The following is a 20,048-nucleotide window of genomic DNA, read 5'->3' on the forward strand; positions in this document are numbered from 1 at the left end:
TTACTGATTAGATTAAATTTCATGGATATTATTATACACTAGTTATTTATGTTTGGATTACTGCAAAATTCAAAGTATTATTGTTTGATTGTAAATGGGACCGGTGTTAGATGAATGACTAAATACATTGTTTTAATCGTTTAAATACTATCTTAATCAATTAACGGTTCTATGTTAATATAAATAACAATATTTACACAAATTAATGTGGATTTCATATAGTGGCGTTCCTTTATCAACAAAAATTCGAGAAATTATTAGCAAGATATTGTAAGTACAAAATGCGTGTGTTCTACTTCTTCTTAGGATACCATTTGTAATTCAAATAGATCAGCTTGGACATGCAGAAGAAAACATATACGGTCATCAGAAATGATGGAACGGATGGACTGATGAGGTAAATGCAGATGAAAATGACAAGTTCAGCGATGTGGTTTGCATATCTGAAGATAATGCCAACATTCTTATCGTATGCTCTTTTCCTCCCCAAACTGACATGCACAATGCACTATATTAAGCTGATTATTAATAACTTATGAATTACAAGTAATTTTCAAATTTAATTATAATAAAAATAATAAACGATATAAAAAATGATGTATAACGTGACATTGTTTATTTATGCAACAAAAATAAAAGAGCATATCAACACGACATCAGTAATATATACAGCAAATACACAATTAACAATACGAAGTTATAAGTTGTAAAAATAAAAAATGACAAAAATTTAAGACAAAAATACCTGCAATAATGATGCAAGGGAAAAAGCAATCACCGAGATATACCAATGAGCAGTAGTCCCTTCATAAGTAACTAAAGGTAATATGGTATAAAAAGCCAGACCATACAAATAAGCCAACAAATTCATCTTAGAATATGGACGCTTTGAAGATATTATAATTTCAGCAGCACGCCGCATTGTATGCAATGCGATCAATATACGTGCTAATGGCGTGCTGTAGTAGCTGTAATCCGTGGTGATGTAGACTATAAGATTTGTAACAAATCCCCACATATAAATGTGTAAAAATTTGGATTTCGATACCCATACTGAGCCGTTAGTTGCGGTAACATGTTTTCCGTTTGTAAATATCCGATTGAGGTATGGGCAACTCCAGGACGCCAATACCAGGGCAGATGAACCAATGTAAAAACAAATTGCAAAATAATCAAATAAGAATTCGGCATTCATTGGAGTAATGTACCTTGCCATCTTGAAATTCAGTATATTACAATCAATTAAATATACTGTATTGATTCATATAATAAAATATATTAGTATCGTTTATAAATTTGTTAGATTGGGTGCCAAGATTTCAATTCCTTGCCATGCAATTATTGTAAATTTTATTGATCAAACAGTAGCAAATTAATAATTAAGTATCACTTTACGCCAACTGTAACATTTACGGATAATTTAGTGCGATAAAAATAATGATTAATGTAAATATAGGTGTTTGTAACAAATGGTCTCCTGTTGGAAATTGAAACAAAATATTTACTTTGCCATGGAATCGACAGGGAGTGCGGATTCCATGATGCAGGACCCCACGTAAAAGAAGTGTGTCAATGCCATATACCAAATAACAATTTCTAGTGTTTTAATGTCTTATGGGCGATTCTTATGAGACGAAATTGCAAACACTGAAAGAATTAAACAGTTGTTATGAGGCACTTCTTGATTTGCGCTGCATATTCCCCTCATGGAGCGAATTTAAAGACAACTTCTTCTTCCACTGGAAATTGGTAATGGAATATAGGGAAAATGGAACTCTTCCATTCTACTTGGAAACACTTGAGTGTGTAAATAACTAGTTTATTTTTAAAAATATGGATATTTCTGGGGAAATCTCCCGATTTGTCCATATTTAATAACCATCAATATAACATAGACCCATAATATCTTCCCAGGGTAATTTACCTACCGAATTGGCCCTTTTACTCGTTTCAAAACTAGACAATCACCGCCAACAGCGCCAAGATAATTTCATTTGCGAAAATCTCCAGAGATTGCTCGAAAAAGATGCCAAAATTACTACTAAGGACAACCAGAATATACAAAATCTACAGTTACCAAACCTGGACCGATTACCTAATATGACATCCAAAGATATAAAGGCAATTTAATAATTAATTGTAGAGGAAAAGACTCGACTATACCGGTAAAATTGATAGTAGAGACCACGATGAAGCCTCATCATTTCCCTCCAGGAAAGGTATGTTTAATATCATGTATAAGGCGTATACTATGACAAAGGACGCATGCTATGGCGAGCTTACTGGAAACAAGATGGAAGGGTTATTACTAAAGGGTTCAGCCTAGCTGGTCAGTTACTATTGATTTTTAGAATTCAAAACTCATGAGGAGGCAAGACGGAATGCAATAATTTGCCGGGAAATGAAAGAAAGGGAATTGGGGATTGCTATTTAGCATCGTTCGACCATTCTCATATCTTCCTCTTAATTGGCACCTATTCTTTAACAGCAAGCCATTATTTTAATTTATTAAAAACCCGCGTCAATCAACTAACTATCAACTAATTACATTATATGGTACTTAGTTAATCAATTGTAAATAATTATGATTGATTAGAGATAAATTTGTAAATATGTCGCACCCATATACTATGATATAAGTGAAACAATCTGTGAACATACAAAGACATTGTATAATATTCTATTGATGTATGGTAGATAAATTATGGATTACTTATTGTATTTTTTTAAGTTATATACATTAAAAAGTTCACTAAATGCCAAAAATAAGTACCAGTAAGTTATATTTGATGAAATTAATTGACAAATATGCGCACCAGACGCAATATTTGTCAATTAAATTATTTCAAATTGTAAAAAAAAATGTGTACATAATTTTTATAAAAATGGTTTCGTCTGTAAACATGACAGATCATTACAAAAAATCGAATGTAACGCGGAGAATAGTGTCTAGTGCGATACGCAGTTGGTGTGGGATATGCTGTGGCGATTATCCATACCACGAATCAGACACTTCTCCACAACAGTATACATAAGCAACAAATGCCTAGAATTGGAAAAATTGTTCTTGCAATGTAACGATCCCGAACAGATTTTATCACTTTTGGTGACACACCGTCCTCAATTATTTTTGCACAATGCAGTTAGGACTATTGAATTACTAGCACAAAAGTCGCACAAGATTTACAACAAACCATTTATAGACAATAATAAATCACACATATTTAATGAAAATGTAGGACAGCACTCCAACAACTTACTATCATCAGCCACTTCCATAACTAGTCAACATTCTACGCTTAATGACATTAGTAATTGTTTACCAGAGCAATTATTGGATATTAAAACGGCATCTCATCCTGAGAATATGGATCTAATCCTTACTAGATTATCGGCTTCACCTGAAAGTCTCAATGCAGGCTTAGATATAAACACTATCGATTGGATCATCAAGGATGAAAGGTAACTAATAGTTTTATTCAGATACCTATTGTTACTGTCTGATATATATTTACATAGGAATAATCTAGATGTTGGGTCAATTTGTAAAATTGTCCAATCTCTGAGACAATTAAACCACCCTCATTATCCACTACTAAATGGCTTATTACATCCGCTAATCAAACAATTAAAATCAAGCATATACAATGAAGAATGGCACAACTTATTTGGATGTACTAGTGTCGATTTGACAATTAAAGAGCTTACTAACTGTGCAAAAAACTTTGCGCATTTCGGTTACCGAAACACTGAATTGTACATTGTCATATCTACCCTGATAATGAGTACAAAACTAAGCGTTGAGAATTTCATGGGTCAGATACAAATTTATACCCATGTTGATAATTGTAGTGAAGATATACTACACAAAATGTCAGAATTTGCTATAAAAAACCAATTATCACCGACACAATTGAGCTATGTCTCATTTGCTATTGCTAAACATTCAAAAAACAGCAATCTATATGACCACGTGTTTGATAAAATCGTAAATACTGTTATTCATAATGAGGAAGAATTCAAATTAGACGATTTATATCGCATAACAATATCTACCATATCTATGAAATTACACTATCTGCCATTAATCAAATTAACATCTAATAAATTGGAAAAACAACTGAAGATATGCGTGAGCACTGCATTAAAACCTCCATTAACAATCTCTGAAATATCTATGTTGGTAGAGTCATTATCATACTATGGTAGTTGTGGACAACCTGTAATATCAACAACACTTACTTTTTTGGAAGATTACATTGATGATATAACACCATCAGATGCACTCAGGATTCTCAAAGCTGTATGTTTCACGAATTCTGAGAGTAAGCACTTGACAATTTAGATGTTAATGGTTATATGCTCAATTTTGTTTGGAGGAAAATAGGTGCTGATATTTCCTGGGAAAGTTGCTCTTATGAAATATTTGCATTATGGCTATACCATTTGGTTAAATTCCCCTGGATTACGTATAATATACCTAAGAGATGTATAGATGAGGGTATTAACTAATTTATACAGGATTACGCCAATTGATTATCCATAATTCGGTGACATATGACTATCTGGATCAATTAGTTTGTGATAATGTTCCTAAAAATTTTAATACTGGTCCAAATTACAACCCACAATCAAATGATTTGTCAAATAACACCAGTGAATTATCTGAGTCAAATTACCCTTTTGTTGCCTATATTATGAATGGCAAGGGACTAATACTAGTGAACGATTATGCTAGGAACGATAAACAATTACCAGGCGGAGTGGATTTGATACGCGCAATACTATTACGGGATATCATGGATGTTAAAATTCTTAGCGCCAGAGATTGGGAACACTGGGGTCTAGATCAGAAGAGGAGCACTTTGTCGAAAATATTTAGTTAAACTAAACATTCCACTATATATTCCAATGAGATTAACTTCTACATAGATTGGAACCTATGTATTGTAAATTATTTGGCGATATTTATATATAGTTTAAGTTGAGCAATCGGTGTTTATCCTATACAAAAATTTAAGTTATTATTATCAAACATTTATGTACATTAGTTCGGTTAACAGATTAAAACACAATAAAATAATTTATAATTGGGGTTTAAACACTAAATTACCTAATTTAAAGATATTAAGTTGATAGATTTTCATTTAAAAATGTGTTATCATAATATGATACAATGCATTATACATTATTAGTTTATTATAATTGAAAACTTTATTTATTGCTTTGAAGTTAATTTCCATATTATACATTCCTAATTAATATTATTAATTAACAACTAAAATTAAGGATAATAGATATCTTATATAACAAAAACCATTTTTAACACATGAAAGACATTTATTTATATAATTAAATGTATAAAATCAATATAATTTTCATCTCTTTGAAAATTTAACATTGACAAATTTCAAATAAAATATATCAAGCAGAATACGTTTTTAAAATTAATAATAATTTTGATATGCGCATAGCGAGTAAATATATTTGGAAAATGATTAGTTTACAAACTATTCAGAATATTTTTATAAGATAATAACATAATAAAGTTAATCAAACTATATGAGTATAATTAATAATGATGAAATGTTAGTAATCACAACCCCCAAAATATCATACCTATTTCCTCTGATAAAATATTAGCAACGCACAAATTGACACAAGTATCCATTACTGCTGCATTGACAAACTAATTGACCAGACCTACACAAAATAATTATTCATAGTGTAAAATGTGTATTGTATAAGTTTTTAATTCGTTATTTTGTCTGAAATACGAAAAAATTCTGATGGCGTATATATCAATATTAAAAAGCAATACAACACAATTCAATAATTACCCAATACATTGTAAATTCAGGTAAAAACAGATGGCGATATAAAGTATCTGAATCAGTATACTAGATGGCATTATAATTGTAATCATTTGCAGCCAATAGAGATATTGTTTTACCCAGACCCCCCCATCTTCGATGGCCCTTACTTAACGCCCGTTCTAGTCTCTGTAGATTGTATGTAGCATCCCTGATCCTCAAATTTACAACTCTCTTCAGGCAAACTAAACAATTGCCATTTTCATCCAATTTATGGCTAGAATTTGCACTCCAAAGTGTATTCTCTCTCCACGCATCATAATTCTGCATAGTCCACACGAGCCAATGTTTGGTGATTATACTACATCTATACTTATAGCTGAGCAAACCAATCACCCATACCTTGCTATGTTCAAATTGAGAACTAGTACAACAACTGGGCCTGGTATACCAGGCCAAGTTTAGCTTATAAGTATCTACCGCATCTCCCTGGTATATCTCACGCCACATAAGCCAATTGCCCTCGCCACTCAAGTTACTTAGTAGTTCAAACATAAGAGTCGGTCTCCTACGTGCAGAATCAATGCAAGCAGCGTCAGCTGCAGCCTGGGCAAATGTCAAATTGGAACCGATGGATGCGTGCGATTCTTCTCTCATTGGAGATAGCCAATCAGTTAGCTTCGTCACATGGCCACCTCGAGTTAGGGACATACCATCCCAGGGCGTAAGGCCACACGGAATCGACAACAATCCGTATACATAACAGTATGAAATAATGTGTGGTAAATTTAAACATTGATCATCCAAGTTTTTGCTGGCAACCAAAGTGAATTTTTGTAGCAATGCATTTAATTTGCACAATGTAGTTTCCAATTCGATCTCAGATTTTCTTTTTTCGAAATTTTGTTTAACTTCAAACATTTTCAATGCGGCCAATAAAAAGTTAGTATAAGTTTGCGATAGTAGTACACTCGTGTAATATTTATAACATGGTTCATACCCCAATAGATATAAGTATACATTGTGCCATTCCTCTACCAGTATCTTCGCGTCAATTTCATTGCATATACAATCGCAAAAATTTAGTTCAGATGCTAATTTGTCAACTACAGAAAAGAAGCCGCTATGGCCATTGAATAATGTTATGTTAGGACCGGACAGGTATGAATCGGGTTCATTGAATAATCCTACAAATTTGACATTAACAAACCCATACAAATTCACTAACAACTGCAGTGAACATACAAGTGGGTTAACCAAATGTGTCAATATCAGATCAACTGGACTTCTTGAAAAAAGAGATATTGATTGATCAATTTGAATTGTATCTACTTGCCATGACCTATATAACTCCGTGTAGTAAATAAAATAGTAGCCACCTTTGGATGAATAAAGTTCCAATTTATTTTGAGAATTAGAAACTGCATTAATGTCAAAACTTAATTTATCATTGACACTTGGCACGATTGTTCTAGTATAAACTGAGCCTATACATTTATTAGCATATGTTACTGGATCCAGATATATCATTGAGGCATTTTCGGTCAAATAGGCAGAAACCGGGCCGTCTATACTACCGAGGCAGCTCGAATCAGACATGACGCCCCATTACTTCTTAATACTCCACATTATAATGTCATATCACTAATTACTGATAATTTACACTATGTAAATTTATTGAGAAGTTATGCGTAATGGAACGATTAAAAATTTGAAACCAAACTCGGATCAATTGGTGCCTAATGTTGTACACTTCTCACAAATAGACATAATTGACAAGCTATCCAGTGATCTCGCTGCAACTTGTAAATTACATGCCAAAATCACTTTGTTTGAAGCTCTGCAATGTAACAGAGATGAAATTATAATTCGCGCGGTGAGGCAGTTACACAAAGTAGCAAATCATTTCATTAAAGAAGGTAAATTGCCTGAATCCCCTGATGGTTACGATTCAACAATAAAATTGCCATCATCGCCAGATCAATTGGATCAGGTGATGGACCCTTCGTTTTTAGATGAAAATGTGCTATCCCTCTTTGTCGAAGAGCCCAACTGCGTGTCCAATTTTTCTCTTGAAGTGCTCAAATTGCTACTGTCAATCTCAGCCCATTCTGCTGAAAGTTATCTACTCAATTATCAACCGACGGAACAATCAATGATGACTTTTACTAGTAATTTTTATCATATGAGTGCTAGGAAGTTTTGCAGCGAAAAACTAATTAAACACTTATCTAAGGTACTCTTCACTATAAATGATGAGAATAATCCCATTTGGATAGTTTCAATATCAATTCTTAAAAATTTTGCAACTTTTGCCTCACCCCTAACTTTTCCTGAGATTTTGATTTCAATTATCGGTCATAAAATATCGTCAGAGACAATGCAGTTGTGCTACATTCTTGTTACTGCATCGTTGTCACCCAATGAACATTTATTTAACCGCGACTCTACCTATTTAAGTTGGATTTCATTCGTTATAAATTTCTGCAAATTAGTACTAAATACACTTAAAAAACCAAAGTCACTAGTTATGGCATGTGATGTACTGATGGTGATATGCGAGAAGACTTATGGTATAGAACTAGTTCTGGATGCGTGCATCCTGAACAAAATCATACAATTGGCAAAGGCCAATAATGAGGTATCTTTTACCGCCCTTTCAGTGATAGCAAAAATGGCTTTCACTGCTAACACCGATCAGATTGTGGACCTGTCTCAACACGGAGTTCCAGACGCGCTAATGGAGATCATATCAAACCCCAAGACTAATGACGATGCCAGGGCTCGAGCCTGCAATGCCCTTGGTAATTTGGGCTGTGAAACCCAGGAACATGTAGAAAGGTTGATCAACTTGGATGCTTTTCCAATCCTCATTGCCACATTCCAAAATAATTGCGACTACAATACGAAGATTGAGGCGGCGTATGCAGTATGTGCCTGTGCTTCACGCGGAAGTCAAGATCAGGTTGGATATATTATATCATCTACCATCGATGCTATGGGGTTATATGTCGAAATGCTTAACTTGTTGGTCTATTGCGACGCTTCTCATCCGGGAACAGTTAAGTTATGTAAAACAGTACTATGTGCTCTCGAGAACATATTTTCCAAGGGTATTAAAGTCTGTAAAAAGTACGGATTGTGTGAAAACCCTTATGTCACTCTGTTTAAGCAAGCTCAAGGGATCCCTAGTTTATTAAGGATCGAAACCTTCCCAGACTACAGCATTGCTGTTAAATCTAGGAAATTAGTTGAAAGGTACCTGTGAAATCGAAATTTAATTATTATACGCGAAATTCTACAAATCGATCACATCAGTGACTTGGTTACAAGTTTTGTTTTAATTTATATCGAAGTTTTCCACAAACAACTAATGACTTAGTGAGTTGATCAACCACCTACTTTTACAAATTTACTGAATCAATCAATTGAATTGTTAATTGATTTGTCTGATTATATAGTTTGTGAAACTTAATAATTTAACGATGAGTATTTACCCATGCTTGGATCAATTTATATCCGTATCTATATGTGCAGAATAAAATACAGCAATTCTATGTGCCGACATTACAATTGTTAAATTGTATAATTTATTTCAATAGGCTTTTGTCTTTGAGATAAGATGTCTAATTATATACCATACCACCTCAACCTACAGTGATAGAATCGCACACATCAGTTTGAACAATAATTATCATCCTTGCGACCTATACGTTGTGGCTAGGGTGAGAATTATTAACCTGTCTCATATTTAGGCAAAAGATATTTAATAATGATTGTCATTTGCCTTATGGAATAATTGTCATTCTTACAATTGCATAAATGTGTTTAAACACTTTATTATCTGTATATAGTTATAGACGAATTGGATTACCTAATAATTCATTGTAACTATTTCTACAAACTCTATTTTAAACATATATAATACAAGTAACAACCACTCATAACTAATCGCATATTATAATGTAATAAAAATATTTTATTAATACAACACACATCCCACTGACAAATATGTTGGATATATACATTATACATACAACTAAAGGAAATTAATATTTTCCTAAGTGAGTAATTGCTTCATTAGTTTACTTTTATTAGTATTTAGAATTATAAATAAGTGCCCAGAAACATTCATTACATAGTGCATATAATTTAACGACTAAAATACTCATTTATTGGTATTACGGTATGATGATAATCTATATTATGAAAAGTTTTGAATCAGTTTGTAATATAACCTAATAAAATACATATTTTATGTAGAATGTCATTACCAAAACACAGTAATAATATATATAAGATATACACATAATCTAAGAGATCGTTCAGAATACGATAAATGAATAGTGTAAATGATTCATATATGGTTGTTTAGTTGCATTTTTTTGGTTAAAAATGCAATTACCACGGTAAAAATGATTAGACATGATATTACCTTTTTTAACAATTTAAAAATTTATAATTTTTAAATTGTTAAAAAAGATTCATCATTCATTTTAAATACTAATTAATCGTATTAAATAGCTACTTGTTTGTGTATAATATATGCAAAATCTCTAACAATAGGTGATGGGCACCATGTATGGCAGTGTTGAGTATTGGGATGAACGTTATACTATCAGTGGCCAGTCTTATGAATGGTACCTAAGCTGGCCTGAAGTATTCACCCAAGCTAAACTATCCTTACGTGAGGGATCTAATGTTTTACACATTGGTTGTGGCACTAGCAGTAATTGATTTCCCAACTTAGACCTTGCAAATCATCTAAAGCAGTCATACAACCTTTCGAGTTTGAATATTGATTGTAGCAACGTAGCTATTACTAAAATGAACACCAGAAATGAATTTTTAGATGTCAAATATCAGAAGTACATCAATTGTCACTCAGGTTAAATGTTTTACATATGTCATTTGACAAGGATTTTGATTACATTTTTGACAAAGCATTATTTGATAGCATTCTTGTAATGAATATTGTGATACAGTGTTCGAAGGATCCGGATGTTGGTGTAAATAAGCTACTTTCTAATGTTTATGAATCGTTAAGGTATGTTATCTTGATTTCACAACTTATCGAAAAATTAATTGTTATATATTGATTTTCTGATTATAACTATTTAAATGGTGATAACTTAGACCAGGGGGATCATATATCATCGTATCATTTGGCCTCATTGGCATACGGATGTCATATTTAGACAATTTGGATTGGAAAATACAGCACACAATTTTAACCTCTGCCAATGATAAAGAGGCGAATAACCGTTACAATCTGTATATATGCAAAAAGGATGATAAATCGTAGGCTTCAGTTCTTAATTATATACGCATGCTCACATACAATCCAATTGCCTTGTGTAGATTATGTATCAAAATCAATTTACCACAATTTATAAAGAAACACCCTGGTGACTAGTACCGTATAAAATGGAATAAATCATGATATAATAAAACCAACTGTACAAGTTGAAACGATCAAGATTGATGCAATTGTGAACTTGGAACTGTACCTAATGTGTTGTGGGCGGCACTTATTCTAAGTGTCACTTAAATATTGTAAAATTGCCATGTCTTGCAACAGGCAGGTTAGGATTTGCAAATGTCAAGAAGACAATGTGGCAAACTGGTTGGAAGTAGAACTGCCAAAAAAGGTAAAGGTAAACATACAAACTTGCCCCAATTGTTTAGAGAATAGTTATGATTGCATGGAATGTTTGGAAACGGAAAGCAATTCAGTGTTTGAAACAGTGCCACAGCATAGATCAAACACAATCATCGTTAGAAACAGGCAAACTGCACCGAGGGTAATAATGCAACCCCCGCAAACTGTGATAGTTCGTAATGAGGCTAGACCCCCTTTGGTAATCCACCAACAACCGCCGAATGTAATAGTTAGGAATGATCCACCACAGCCAGTGTATGTACAACAACCACCTCCAAATGTACTAGTAAAGGAGACAAAACAAAAATTTGCCTGTACAAAACACAATAATTGCAATTACTACCAGAAGGGTAGGTAATTCACAGTATTTTAAATAATTGTTAAATGGATGACTTATAACATAAATTTAGTCTAGAAATAGTAACAAGTGATTAATATATGTGTAATTACATGTGAAAAGTAAGTAATTTGTGTAATAATTATGAAATGTGTAAATATTTAACCACATAAAAATGATATATGGTAGCAGATTAGTAAATATATTTTTCATGTAGTACTGTAATTATATTGGGATATCCGCAATCTGTTTTGGTTTATTCGTTTATCGTAAATTTTGAAATATAATTACACTTTTGATCAATTATAAATATCACAAATTAATAACTTTACATTTTAATAATAGAATATTCCAAAATCATGGCAACAACCTTTAATCATTGAACATTTTATCGCAAAACAGCAATTAAACTTAGGAATTTTATTAAAATAAAAAAATATATCACTAGATGAATAATATTAGGAATTTGTTTCAAAAATTCAATATGATTTCCAGTGGAGTTAAACCCAGAGCTGATGAATTACTCAAGTTGATGTCAAACGTCAGTATCACAATGGATGACATGAAATTAATATCTGAACTCAATGCTAAGCTCAAATATCCAGATGTTAACCGGGAAATTGCTAGATTTACCGGGAAAAGAGCCATGATTATGAACATATCAACACTAACTAGCATCATTAGTTGTAAGTAAATATATCATCTAGCATTATCAAGGGCTAATTATTTTGATAAAGGTTTTTACCAGAAAATATCGGAAATTTATGCATACAGAATTCATGAATCCAATACAATAGATGCTACCACGATTTGTCATGCCTATTCACTCCTCCCCCCCCCTCCGTTTGACATGTTATTTAAGATAACTGGCGATTTGCTGTTAAAAAATGATATGATTAATCAACTATCTGCTAGAAATTCTGCCCACTTATTAAATTCCTTTTCCAGAGCCAATGTGCAACATATGCAACTTTTTACACAAATTTTGAAACACATACAAAATTTACCTTTAGGAAACTTGGAAGCGCATCATTCGACGCTTGTGCTGAATGCTCTGGCAAAATTTTTAATTTTTGACAGGAGTGCCATAGATAATCTGTTGGAACACATGAAATTTAGCATCCAAAATCTAAAACCGGAGAATATCGCAAATGCAATACACGCACTGGCCAAACTAAACCATACAACCCCATTAATTACTGGTAATTACATAAGATTCAAATAGATTTATCTTTTAAAGTGTTATCCATGTTACCAGAAGTCGGTGTTCGTGAATTAAGTAATACAAATTATGATTCAGGTAACTGCCTATGGGGTTTATCAAAACTTAAAGTGTTGAATGCCGATTACTTTTTAAAGTGCTTTGTATATATTGAAATGAAAGTGAATGAAACAGTTTCTGATGGCAAGTCTGTAGCTCAAATAATGGAGTCATTGCGTAGAATGGACAGGGATTCACTCACTCGAGGTAATATTTGTTTCAAAATCGCTAATTACATTTCGAACAAACTGACATAGATACGATTGACAAAGTAATTACAACAATAATCGCACCATTGATTGATAAGATAGATAAATTGAGTGTGCCAGTTATTACTCAAATTTCATGGTATGAAACAAAATAATCCAGGTGTCTTGTTGATTTGGGCTATGTAAACCATGAATTTGTTAGGAAGTCATTTCAAGAATTTAGGTGTATTAAGATAGATACAACTGGAACTGAATGGGCCTACGTAAAGTTGCTTGCCAGGTAACGAAGCAAATTACCAAGGACTATTACTGAAAGGTATCCTGAGACTAAATTTGTGAGATTAGAATAGCAATATTATATATTAGTAAATTTATATATACGTAATTGATGGTACTTTTATAGATATAATATTATATATTTAATTTGGTGTAGGTGATTACTGGTACTAGTGTGTATAAGGATTCTAATTATATTATTTACAATTATAAACAATTTTAAACTACAGACCAAATGGGCAATAGCGAAATAGCTTATCTAATGTAAATAATTAATTCCATCAATTAAAAAATGCGCGAAATATGCGTACAAGATGAGTAATACAAAATAATGGATGGGGGAGATGTATGTACATATCATGCACTCGTGTAATACTTATAAGTGCCTACTTATCGCAAATACCTCTACCAATTTATTATTTAAGTATGTATAAAATAATCGACAAATTAATATTTACAGATGCATATAACTAGGCACTTTAAATGCAAAATATGCAAATGACCTAACTATGATCAGGGATTCTTCAATTTCATAAAAAATGTACCACACATAGAACATGTATACACATATTTTATTAATATTCATATAGTTTATTTACAGCTAAATTATATAATGGACTCGAGTGAACCTGTTCTTAGCTATAAACCACTCCTCTACTTCCCTGTGGATATTACCGAAAAATTCCCACTAAAGGGGACTCCCACAAGCTTACACGTAGTAGAAGATAATTGTATTTCCACCAATAACCGCGGCGAATTAAGATATATGAATTTGAGTAAATGTACGACTACTTTAAGGGCTAAAATATCACAACGCGGTATATCAAACTCGTGCTTGGAAGACTCTAACAAGTTTATCTACTCAATAACTTACAACTCGAAACTTTTGATAAATTCGCTTCAAAACGTTAAACGGTGTTATGAATTGAAGAATTTACACGATGGATATACACTGGCTGTATCAACACCACCGGGAATGAATTATTTGATTTATACAGGTAAATGCAATTATAAATCAGGAGGAAGCGATGGCCTCGTTAAGGTGTGGGATATTAGGATGCTGAGAAACAGTAATTTTCCAGTGAAAATTATTTCCAACCACAAATCTTCCGTTTCATCGATTGCTTTTAGGGATCCAACTGCTGCAACTTATTGCCCCCAAAAGTACAATTATGTCGACCTAAACAATCGTGACTTCCCTGACATTTACTGCACTGCTTCATATGACGGATTTATCCGCGTGTTAGATGTACCATCCAATCAAGTATTAATGTCTTACCAAGATGTAGACAAGCTCTTGTGTCACTGCGAATTTACTTTCAATGGAAACTATATATTATCAATGAATTTACACGGCAAAGCAATGCGTCATTTAATGCTAAACCCGCCAATATCAGCAAAATTGCCAAAGATACAAAGTTTAAACAAGGGAATTCATTCTTGGAACAGCCACAACTTTCCAGCAGTTAGCTTGCCATTGGTGGATAAGGAAAATGTACAGATTAATCACGGCAGAATTGTCACCAGAGTTACCAAGTTTGAAGAGTACAAAAGTCGAGATGTTGAGTTGCTAGATTTGTATTGCTCGGATTCACTGTATGGGCTTGAGGATAATTTGTTGGAACGTGGTACGATCACTTTTAGGAGCTGCAGCGACAGTGGCAAAATTTTCTTTCCAATGTTAAATGGTACGATTCAGGTACACGACATTTGCACGATGCAAATCCTTTCCATAATCGGAATGCCTATGAAACTTGTAGAGGCCTCAAATACTCCAATTTTTTGCTGCGTAAAAACGTATCCACAGAGTAAATTGGTTATAGCAGCGAGTAAGTAATTTGTCACTTAGTTACTGCTCCCAAAGGTGAAATGATGGTCTTCACTGAGGACTATGATACCTGTAACAATTTAGAGGTATCTCTCTAATATTTTATATAAAAATACATATCTAAACATATATTTTTATTCCATTTGTATAATATCGCATATACTACTAACTATAGTATTTTTATAATCGTAATATCATATCATATCATATACAGTGTTATGTAGGTGTAGTGTATATAATATAGTTTATAGTAGAAATATAGATTTAATTATAAAATTACATTAAACAACAATAAAGTAAAAGCGACAATTTTATGTTAATTATAACTATATATGTAATTATAATTATATGTATGGAATATGCTGTACAATAAAGTGATGAGGAATAATTGTAATTAATGATAAAAGAAATTAACTCAAATAATATAAAATTATATATGACTAAATCAAAAAACACATAATCGTCACATGAATATCATGGAATGTAAATATCAAGTGTATCAGCAAATTAGTAAATAATTACAAAATATGAGATGTGTAAAGTAGAAGCTATGATTCTGTGAATAAAATATACACTTTATCAGAATCTAGAAATCAATCGTATATAATATAAGAAAATATCCATGTGTATATGGCCAGTGTGTATACCAAATAATGCCACACACAATATCAACTACACCCTAGCGTCAATATTGTTTGATAAATGAATCCATAAAAACATCAAAAATGTAAAAAATTCACACAACACTATGCCTAAATATCTAGACAATGGGTGAAATTATATTGCGTGAATTGGATTTGGAAATAGAGAATGCCATTAATTTGTTTGATGTAAAAATTAACAATCTCAGGGAGGAGTATAACAATGAATTGGAAAAGATTCAGATTAAACGGGGAGAAATACTTGGAGATGAAAAAAACTACTGCATTTTTGCCTCGGAAATTGATGATCTGGAATTGTGCCAATCGTCTATTAAAGGTAGTTGGCAATATTGACCAGTTGATTGATTATTTAAAAATTATTGTCATGAAGAAAATAATTTCTATACCAAACTTGCTAATATAGGCAATTACGACACTGGTACTCCTGGTTGGCCTGGATTCTGGTTAAATGCCCTAAGAAACTGCAAATCAATATCCTCCCTAATAAATCCGTGCGATGAACCAATGCTATATTTCATATCAAATATAACCTGCCCTAAAGATACTGAAGTCATCTTTCACTTCAAAAAAAATCCCTACTTCACAAATGAAAAATTGTCATTAGACTTTGAGTCTGGAAAGATAGTACCGATCGATTGGTTTGAAGTAAGTGCTTTTTCACTCAGAATTACGATTCTGGATTTTTTGACATCTTCACGGTAAAGTTACAACTAGATAATTTAGGATGCGAATGAAGATATCACAAATATCGTTGTGGCAATAAGAGATTGTTTATTAATTAGACCATTGGATCATGCCCTTAACACTCATGATGAGTGTTTTGACTCTAACAGTGCGGATATGGGCTCGAGATATCCCTTATCCATGTTTTTTTAGTGCAATTTTTCATAGCATTATCATGCGGATTATTTATAGCTATGTATATATACAATTATTAATTTTGTTAAATATTAGATAAATCAAATATGCCATGCCTTCAAGGAACCATCGCTACCAACTGATAACATCAATTGCTTGCCGGTTTTTAGAGATTCCCTTGCTTGCAAATCCAGGTCTGTTTGTAAAACACCATCTTTTATAAATTCACGCATTGAGAATTTTATGCACATAACTGGGCCCTTATGAGCCCTCTGATACATCATATCGCCCCCTTCTAAGGGCCAATAGCAAATTCTTCCATCTTCTGACCCAGACACAATAATTTTACATTCACCATCAAGTACCGAATTTAGTCTAAATTCTTTGTGCAAGTGACCACTATAAGATTTTAATGTATCACCAGTGCGTTTTTCTACAAAGTGAACATTGCCTCCTAGTAACGATACTATCAAATAATCTCTGTCCCTCGATAATGAAATGCTATGTATTAATTGTTATATACCTAGTCACAGGTTTAATAAAATCATCAGTGATTAGAAGCCCCTTTCTAAGATCGTATATCCTGACTCTGCCATCAATTGACCCAGTTATTATCTCATAAGAAGATGTTTCAAGACTATGTTATTCATTGGTAGATGAATTAGTATTTATATTGATATTGTTAACATGCCGTAACTGAATTGACACATTGACAAAACATAGTAATTCCACATACGTCGAAATTGAATCCTTAGCATCAATAAAATTCTGGATAGGCTTTTTATTGTATGATCTATTATCCCAAATCTTTACTTGGGTATCTAGTGATCCTGTTGCAATTATGTTGTCACTGGCACAGTATGTGACAGTTGTAATTTTGCCTAGATTAACCGTTTTAAATGAATTTGCAATTGAAATATTTAATTATTTCACTGAATAATACATATATAAATGATAAAAAATTACCCGTGTGGCCCATAAACTTGTTAACAACACTGCCATCAATTACATCCCAAATGAAAACGTTAGATTCAGCACCCCCGGATACAAACTTTGAATTATTGGATGATATTGCTACACAATTTACTTCATGATTGTGCGGTCCTGTATAAGCCGTTAAATTACCAGAATACATTTTGATTGGCAGCAATTTTTGCGGATTCCATAGACGAATAGTGCGATCATTTCCACAAGTCATGCAATAGACTCCATGTGAGTCGAATACCACATTATTTATACAACCTGTTTGAAGTTAAATGTACCTTTATGCCCTGTTAGTGTGCCCACCAATTCCATTTATTGGCACTGATCATTATGCAGCACGACACTAGACATAATACATCCTAGTGTTATGCCTAGCGTTCTTCAGCGAGTAGTATTACCGATGATTGGAAAATTATTTTTATGTTCGTATAATATAAACATTTGCAATTGAACACGTAAATAAATAGACAAACAACTTGTTATTTTTATATACATTGTGCTTGCTAAAGTCGAAATTATTGATTAACATTTTAAGCATTACATTGCAATAATATATGAAAATGAACGTCTTTTACATATATTCATCAATTATTTGTCATAAATTCTCATTATAGACAATAAGTATGTGGAAATGACCCTTATTTATGCGAGTTAACCTAAATTAATTCTAATATAGTGCTATATCGTTACGTATTAATAAATTAAATATATTTTATATTTAATTTATTAATACGTACAATGCATGAACTAATTGAATATGTGTGATTTTGAATTTAATTACCAATAGCATTCAATAGTTGTGGACAATTTAATGATAATATACTACACAAAATTCAAGATTAAAACTAAAAAATTGTGGTATAAACATTACAATACCAGCGATATATGATGCAATAGATGAAATACATCGCCAATTATGGCGCGTCCTTTTCAAAATTGGCAAAGATCTTGGCGTAACTATGCAATGCCTGTACAATGTCATCATCCGCACTTTCCCTAGCCTGGCACTCCAAAACTAATCCATTTTTAATATTAGACAACTCTTTCAGCATCAAAATTTGAAATTCACTGGCCTCCTTCTCCCTATTTGCCTTCCACGTCTCAAACTTGCCCTTCAACTCCTCCAACTTGTTCTCGACGCAGTGCTACATGACTAAATTTAATACCCTTTCAGTTTCCAACAATTTTTCAATCTTTGTTTCGGCAGATATGGCAATTTGCAATATTTTAGTTTCTCTTTGGGATCTTTTGATCCGTTCTTCTTCTACAATTGTCTAAATTAGTTTCTATAACCTGCAAACTAGAGACACCTTCAGCAATGAGACTACCCTTTTCCTTGATATTTTTGCTCATAGTTGACTTTTCATTTTCAATTTGTAATTCCAAACTATCCATTTTATCGTTTATAGTGTTGAGAACTTGCTGCAGATGGCTGAATTTCGAGGATAACAAGGAATCCATTTTTTTCTCCACCACTTTGATCTGAGTCTCAAATATCTAATTGAACAATTGCCTACGGAGTGTAATGCTTTAACTGTCTCCAAGCGACGATTGGTCTCATCATCCACTGATTGTACAAGTCTTGCGATTGTTTGATCTAGGTACTTAATTTTTGTCTCCTCTGCCAATATTTTACGTTTTGCCTGTAGTTGAATTTGGCGCTCGAAACCGCTTATCCTCTCACTCAATTTTACAAGCTTTGACACCTTCCCTATCTTACCCTCAACGTTAGTAGTGTCATTGACTGTTTTAGGCCCATTATAAGACTTTATAGTACAACCGTAGAATGAAGAATAAAGATTATCAAAATCATCCATGTTGTCTATATGATCAGGAGGAAATTTTGCGGAAGTTACAGGAGATCCGCAGGTGCTAGCCATGGAACTGCACTTGAGCAGTTGCCTATCCAACACATCACTTAAAGAATTATTTAGTATACTTCCATTGTTGAATGTTGTGGCAGTGTCTAGAGTTTTTGACATATCGGTTGGAGATAAAGGCGATTGCAGATTGTCATCAAATGAATGTGTATGATCTGCTAGTTTCAGTGGCAACTCTAATTTATTTCCTATACATTTCAACGCATTCGTCGTTGCAATTTTTTTCTCATTCATTATTAATCAATCACTAATTCTCTCAGTCATGATTATAGCATCCC

General features: G+C 32.8%; 12 protein-coding genes across 12 annotated transcripts; 8 read left to right on the forward strand and 4 right to left on the reverse strand.

Annotated features, from left to right (window-relative positions):
- BMR1_03g02520 (hypothetical protein) lies at positions 293-1,216 on the reverse strand (the record flags this gene model as incomplete). The annotated part of the gene is made up of 2 exons (XM_021482063.1): positions 293-508; positions 746-1,216. 2 exons carry the CDS (start codon positions 1,214-1,216, stop codon positions 293-295), a joined length of 687 nt encoding a protein of 228 aa, XP_021338625.1.
- BMR1_03g02525 (transcription factor with AP2 domain(s) (ApiAP2)) lies at positions 1,615-2,434 on the forward strand (the record flags this gene model as incomplete). Its single annotated transcript, XM_021482064.1, has 5 exons — positions 1,615-1,802; positions 1,896-2,121; positions 2,144-2,219; positions 2,243-2,329; positions 2,352-2,434. 5 exons carry the CDS (start codon positions 1,615-1,617, stop codon positions 2,432-2,434), a joined length of 660 nt encoding a protein of 219 aa, XP_021338626.1.
- Positions 2,978-4,886, forward strand: BMR1_03g02530 (SNARE protein, putative (SYN3); the record flags this gene model as incomplete). Its single annotated transcript, XM_012793662.1, has 4 exons — positions 2,978-3,462; positions 3,484-4,325; positions 4,346-4,501; positions 4,522-4,886. 4 exons carry the CDS (start codon positions 2,978-2,980, stop codon positions 4,884-4,886), a joined length of 1,848 nt encoding a protein of 615 aa, XP_012649116.1.
- On the reverse strand, positions 5,901-7,412 carry BMR1_03g02535 (hypothetical protein; the record flags this gene model as incomplete). The annotated part of the gene is made up of 1 exon (XM_012793663.1): positions 5,901-7,412. One exon carries the CDS (start codon positions 7,410-7,412, stop codon positions 5,901-5,903), a length of 1,512 nt encoding a protein of 503 aa, XP_012649117.1.
- An 88-nt stretch (positions 7,413-7,500) lies between these two features.
- On the forward strand, positions 7,501-9,081 carry BMR1_03g02540 (Importin subunit alpha-7; the record flags this gene model as incomplete). The annotated part of the gene is made up of 1 exon (XM_012793664.1): positions 7,501-9,081. The coding sequence occupies one exon, from the start codon at positions 7,501-7,503 to the stop codon at positions 9,079-9,081; it is 1,581 nt and encodes a 526-aa protein (XP_012649118.1).
- BMR1_03g02545 (Methyltransferase-like protein 13) lies at positions 10,383-11,118 on the forward strand (the record flags this gene model as incomplete). Its single annotated transcript, XM_021482065.1, has 5 exons — positions 10,383-10,542; positions 10,564-10,681; positions 10,702-10,777; positions 10,799-10,860; positions 10,950-11,118. The coding sequence occupies 5 exons, from the start codon at positions 10,383-10,385 to the stop codon at positions 11,116-11,118; spliced, it is 585 nt and encodes a 194-aa protein (XP_021338627.1).
- A 262-nt stretch (positions 11,119-11,380) lies between these two features.
- On the forward strand, positions 11,381-11,833 carry BMR1_03g02550 (hypothetical protein; the record flags this gene model as incomplete). The annotated part of the gene is made up of 1 exon (XM_012793666.1): positions 11,381-11,833. The coding sequence occupies one exon, from the start codon at positions 11,381-11,383 to the stop codon at positions 11,831-11,833; it is 453 nt and encodes a 150-aa protein (XP_012649120.1).
- BMR1_03g02551 (conserved Plasmodium protein, unknown function) lies at positions 12,261-13,632 on the forward strand (the record flags this gene model as incomplete). Its single annotated transcript, XM_021482066.1, has 7 exons — positions 12,261-12,498; positions 12,520-13,014; positions 13,038-13,091; positions 13,113-13,280; positions 13,331-13,421; positions 13,443-13,562; positions 13,584-13,632. The coding sequence occupies 7 exons, from the start codon at positions 12,261-12,263 to the stop codon at positions 13,630-13,632; spliced, it is 1,215 nt and encodes a 404-aa protein (XP_021338628.1).
- BMR1_03g02552 (conserved Plasmodium protein, unknown function) lies at positions 14,172-15,484 on the forward strand (the record flags this gene model as incomplete). Its single annotated transcript, XM_021482067.1, has 3 exons — positions 14,172-14,556; positions 14,578-15,387; positions 15,408-15,484. 3 exons carry the CDS (start codon positions 14,172-14,174, stop codon positions 15,482-15,484), a joined length of 1,272 nt encoding a protein of 423 aa, XP_021338629.1.
- Positions 16,154-16,924, forward strand: BMR1_03g02560 (hypothetical protein; the record flags this gene model as incomplete). Its single annotated transcript, XM_021482068.1, has 4 exons — positions 16,154-16,364; positions 16,452-16,693; positions 16,714-16,746; positions 16,772-16,924. The coding sequence occupies 4 exons, from the start codon at positions 16,154-16,156 to the stop codon at positions 16,922-16,924; spliced, it is 639 nt and encodes a 212-aa protein (XP_021338630.1).
- An 83-nt stretch (positions 16,925-17,007) lies between these two features.
- BMR1_03g02565 (WD domain G-beta repeat) lies at positions 17,008-18,202 on the reverse strand (the record flags this gene model as incomplete). Its single annotated transcript, XM_021482070.1, has 6 exons — positions 17,008-17,407; positions 17,430-17,543; positions 17,643-17,787; positions 17,873-18,010; positions 18,032-18,148; positions 18,169-18,202. The coding sequence occupies 6 exons, from the start codon at positions 18,200-18,202 to the stop codon at positions 17,008-17,010; spliced, it is 948 nt and encodes a 315-aa protein (XP_021338631.1).
- BMR1_03g02570 (SF-assemblin/beta giardin) lies at positions 18,805-20,004 on the reverse strand (the record flags this gene model as incomplete). The annotated part of the gene is given in 4 exon segments (XM_012793670.1): positions 18,805-19,035; positions 19,057-19,164; positions 19,184-19,387; positions 19,408-20,004. 4 exon segments carry the CDS (start codon positions 20,002-20,004, stop codon positions 18,805-18,807), a joined length of 1,140 nt encoding a protein of 379 aa, XP_012649124.1.
- Positions 20,005-20,048: the final 44 nt, after the last annotated feature.

This window comes from Babesia microti, chromosome III (genome assembly GCF_000691945.2).
Source record: "Babesia microti strain RI chromosome III, complete genome".
NCBI classification, from domain to species: domain Eukaryota; phylum Apicomplexa; class Aconoidasida; order Piroplasmida; family Babesiidae; genus Babesia; species Babesia microti.